Source organism: Sinocyclocheilus grahami, unplaced genomic scaffold (genome assembly GCF_001515645.1).
Source record: "Sinocyclocheilus grahami isolate Dianchi unplaced genomic scaffold, SAMN03320097.WGS_v1.1 scaffold1208.1, whole genome shotgun sequence".
In the NCBI taxonomy this organism is placed as follows: domain Eukaryota; kingdom Metazoa; phylum Chordata; class Actinopteri; order Cypriniformes; family Cyprinidae; genus Sinocyclocheilus; species Sinocyclocheilus grahami.
Window position 1 is genome coordinate 86,133 of NW_015506387.1, and position 5,000 is coordinate 91,132.

Genomic DNA, 5,000 nt, shown 5'->3' on the forward strand with positions numbered 1-5,000 from the left:
CACTCACTCACTCACTCACTCACTCACACACACACACACACGCGCGCGCACTCACACATGTCTGACACTAATATTAGTTCAGGTCATTCAAAGCATTGAATGTTATTGTACAAACTGGTCACTAGCATCACAAAACCAATAAGGAGTGTTTCCTCTTTTGTGTGTGTGTGCCTCCTGCAGTGTGTGTTTGTAGACGGCTGTAGTCAGTCGTACAGAGTTTCAGCTTAAATCGTCGCTGGCTAGACGAAACGCACTTAAGACGATCTGCAGACGCTCTCACGCGTCTCAGCAACATGTGACAGACTATCTCAAAGCGATCCATCGGTTCTGAGCCGCCTGTTACGTTCAGATCGTCTTCATCGCTCCCCTGTGAGTCTCTGTGAATCTGAAGTGTGTTCCGTGCTGACGAAATGCCAGTATTATGATTCTCCATGATGAATGTGTGACTGAGGTTTAGCTGTCCATCGGTCGGCCGCGTCACACTACGCTTAATCCGGATCGCACTCCTATTTTGAGTGTTTAATGCAGGAATATCTCACTAATAGGAGGCATGTTGTTAGTATTGGAAGCCAATCTTCATCTAAAATATATTTAAAGTCTGGTGTTCCCCAGGGCTCAATTCTTGGTCCGGTACTGTTTTCCCTTTATAGGCTTCCCCTAGGATCTATTTTTAACGCATATAGGGTCTCTTTTCATCTGTATGCAGGTGACACACAAATCTATATCCCCTTGAAGCGCGATTGCAAGCAGGCTCTAAGGCATATTTTAGACTAAAACTTTGGCTTGCAAGTAATTTCTAAAGCCTTAATGAGAGTAAAACTGAATTTATTTAGTTTGGCTCAAATGAGCACTGTGTACATGATTTCAAATCTGAATTTCTTACTCAATTCAGCACTACACGTGCCAGAAACTTGGATGTTTGGTTTGATAATAATCTTAAATTTGATAAGCGGATAAGTCCTTTTTTTATCATATTCGTTTTCTGACGAAGGTGAAGCCATTTTTGTCTCTAAAGAAGTTTGAAAAGGTTATGCATGCTTTTGTAACATCTCGATTGGATTACTGTAACTAATTGTATATCGGTGCTCCTCAGTCTTGTGTTTCACGTCTGCAGCTGGTTCAGAATGCAGCGGCTCGGCTTCTTTATGGGATGCGCAAATATGAGTCTATCACACCAGTTTTGATCTCATTGCATCGGCTGCCAGTTAAATATAGAATTGATTTTAAAATTTTACTGTTTGTCTATAAATCTGTCCATAATCATGCTCCGCAGTACCTATCTGATTTGTTACATCCATACACTCAGTCAAGATGATTCAGATCTGCTGATTCTGGTTTACTGCATGTTACCAGGACACGACTCAGAGACGGAGGTGATCGTGCGTTTTCTGTTGTTGGCCCTAAGTTGTGGAATAGTCTCCCAGTTCATATCAGAACTGCCTCAACTTGATCTATTTTTAAATCTACTCCTAAAACTTTTTTTCCCCCTTGGCATTCAATATTTCTTGACTCGCTGTGCAATGGTTTTCTGTTTTGGTGGACTTCACCTATTTTACAGTCTGTGTTTTATAATTTGTGTTTTATTGTTTATAATCTTATTGATCTGTTTTATTTTGCTTACTCTGTGCAGTACTTTGGTCGACTTCGGTTGTTTTAAAATGTGCTATATAAATAAACATTGTATTAAATTCAAGTCATATTTATTTCTATAGCACTTTATACAATACAGATTCACAGTGACAAACAGGAAAATATCAGAAACAATGATGCAAACAAATTCGATTCAGCTATGACACAGCTGTGAAGTTTTGTTCTCGTATGATGGTGTCAGTGCAGTCGTATTGATAATATTACTGAATATTAAGCGTTAAGTTTTAAACCCAACTAATCAAGCCAAAGGTGACGGTTGAAAGGAACCCAAACTCCATCAGGTGATGGAAATGGAGAAATCTTGGGAGGAACCAGACTACACCAGACAACTGAAAGGAGTAACAACCCCGTTACACAAGCAAAATCACTCCTGAAGTGACATGTGGCCAAGTATGGTGACCCATACTCGGAATCAGTGCTCTGCATTTACCCATCCAAAGTGCACACACACAGCAGTGAACACACACACACACACACACACACACTGTGAACACACACCCGGAGCAGTGGGCAGCCATTTATGCTGCGGCGCCCGGGGAGCAGTTGGGGGTTCGGTGCCTTGCTCAAGGGCACCTCAGTCGTGGTATTGAAGGTGGGAGAGAGCGCTGTACATTCACTCCCCCCACCTACAATCCCTGCCGGTACGAGACTCGAACCCGCAACCTTTGGGTTATGAGTCCAACTCTCTAACCATTAGGCCACGACTTTGGCACTCCTGAAAGTTCATCATATAATGATGATAACATAACAGAACTAAACATCTCTCTACTAGTCTCAATCAGACCGGCAGACAAACGTCTGTGATTTGTAGATGTCAGAACAATGTTTCTCATCTGGGTTAGTTGAGAGCTTAACCCAGTCCATCCATCCAAAACTCACTTTCTGCGTTTCATACAAAAGTCAGTCGCCTCCGAGGCCCCAAACATCTGTAGTTTTCCCAGTTCCCTTGTTTACAGCTGAGAGATAAGGGCATTTCTCCGATAATTTGTGCTGATTCTTGTTTTCACACGGGCCGATATCAGCTGGTTTCTGCTGCGTCTATATTTAAACCCAGACTCCGTCAGCGTCTCTCAGACGTTATTAACTGCTGCTCAAACCCGCTCTCTGATATCCAGACCTGAGGCTCCGATCCAGATTCAATCTCATGATCTTCCTCACGGATCACTGTATTAGGTCTTATTTGGCACTCAGTCAGGTTATTGCCCACTGAGTGTTTCTATTGGCTGTTTAGCACTGATGTTTTCTACCGACGAGGCATCCTAATGCGCCTGTGCTCCGCAGATAAGCCACTCCACAGGAAGTCATAGCACACGATGAGCTCCTGACCATCGCTGGCTCATCGGGGAAGAGGAAGAGGAAACGCAACGCACATTAGTTCCCTGTCAGAACCAGGAGCGCATTACTGTGTGTGTGAGTGTGTGTGAGATCCTGCTGTGAAGGAAGTTTGAAGGTTTCTGTGGAGAAACAGTGTCTCCCTCTCGGTGGATTCGGACGGCCAAACAAATCAAACGGGCTTTCATTTCTTCATTAGTGACATTTTAAGAAGGTGACGCTCAGGCTAATGAGGTGATTGTAGCCAGAGAAGCTTTAGAGGATTCCAGTGACATTCCCAGTGGTGTTACGTCCAACAGTGAGTGTGTTTTCATAGGGCAGCGGGGGAGTGTGTGTGTGTGTGTGTGTGCAGGGGGAGGAAGCTCCTCAATGATACTCTGCTGATCATGTAACACAAATGAGCCGTCAAACACCAGGAAACCTCATAAACTCACAAAACACTTTCACACCGTCAGGCGCTCTGGTCACATCGCTGTCTCACCACTGACCCGTCTATCGGTCTGGTGGTGATGATGATGATGGTGGTGATGATTATGATGAAGATGATGGTGGTGATGATGATGGTGACGGTGGTGATGATGAAGATGGTGATGATGATGAAGGTGGTGTTCAGTGCAGGTGTGCCAGCAGGAAGCAGATGTTTGTGTGAGATATTCCAGTGTTTCCTGCAGGTCTCGTGTGTGTTTGTCTCTGATAAGGTGTGTGTGAGTTTTACAGCTTCCTCTTTTAGTAAGATTGTAACATGAGAAGGAAAGAGTGGCCGTGTTTTTTTGCTCCGTTAAGATCTGAGAGGGAAACTGAAATGTTGTGGGTTTAAACCCTACTAGTGTTGAGCGGTGAACTTTCACTGTTGTGTCCGTCAGCAGGAGAGCTGAAGAAACATCTGTGTGTTCATGAAAACAAATGCATATTCATTATTCTTACACAGAGTGGAAACATATGGAATTCGATTGTAATGATTTCTAGGTCTGGATAATGATGATGATATAACTTTAAAGTTTATGAAATGAAAAGTTCATTCACAGTTATTACCACATCCGTTAGTGGCGTTTTGATTTTTCATATGCCTTACTCAATTCTAGGACAGCTTGATGCACAAAAGAGCGTTTCGGTCTCGCTAGATTAAATCTTGTGCCGCCAATTAGATGGTAAAGTACTAATTTATTATGTAGCACAATAATAAAGTCAGAAACTATATTATTGGCCAGCCTTAAGATGTTCTTATGATACCCTTTCAAGTGGCTGCCCTGCGATCTCTGAACAAATTTTCATTTGGTTCACCAGCTTTGTTTGGGAAAAAGAAGTCGTCACCTTTATTTCTCTAGCACTTTCAAAATCAGCTTTACACTAACAAACAGGAAAGTAAGAGAATCAATGATGCAAACTTCAAAAATGAGTCCAAAATTCTGCAACATCATGCAGCTCCAGTCGGTTCAGTTCAATAACTGTGAACTTCATTCATTATGAAACCAGTTCAGCTCAATAAGCAGCTCTGCTGAAGACTCCTATTCTGTTTTCTAAAATAATAGAACTGAGAATTTAGAGATAAATGCGTTGTGCAGTCATGGCGTTTGATGCAGAAGTGTTACGGGATTGTTGTGCTCTTGTGTTTCAGTCCGTGTCCGGAGCAGGGGATGGGCGACGAGTTTAACCTCATGGACCATTCGGACCTGTACCTCCTGGACTTCAGTGAGTCTGACCGTCTCAGTGTGATGTCACTGCCTCAATATCATAATGAATGCTTCAAGTCATCAGCTGAATAGTGGCCGTGGATTAACCCTTACATTACAGAAGCTAAAATAAGAAGTGCATGACATGACAAGTTTTATTTTATTTTTTATTTAGGGTTAACCTAACCCTTAATAGTTTATTAATTACAATATTTAGCACATTTACACAGCAGTGCTTTAACATTCACACACTCGTCCGCATCGCCGTTTGATGCAGTGTACAGCCCTGCTCTTCATTTATTCATCCAGCCTTTGCCGATCTCCGTGGCACTCCGTGTTTTACGGTAA

General features: G+C 42.7%; 1 protein-coding gene across 2 annotated transcripts in view; it reads left to right on the forward strand.

The window, feature by feature from the left end:
• The window catches only part of LOC107568032 (kelch domain-containing protein 3), a 29,955-nt gene that overhangs the window by 24,537 nt on the left and 418 nt on the right, over positions 1–5,000 (forward strand). For both annotated transcript variants that reach the window (XM_016253861.1, XM_016253860.1), the window contains exon 9: positions 4,598–4,671. In XM_016253861.1, coding sequence (XP_016109347.1) covers positions 4,598–4,671 — 74 coding nt within the window. The remainder of the gene's footprint in view (positions 1–4,597; positions 4,672–5,000) is intronic.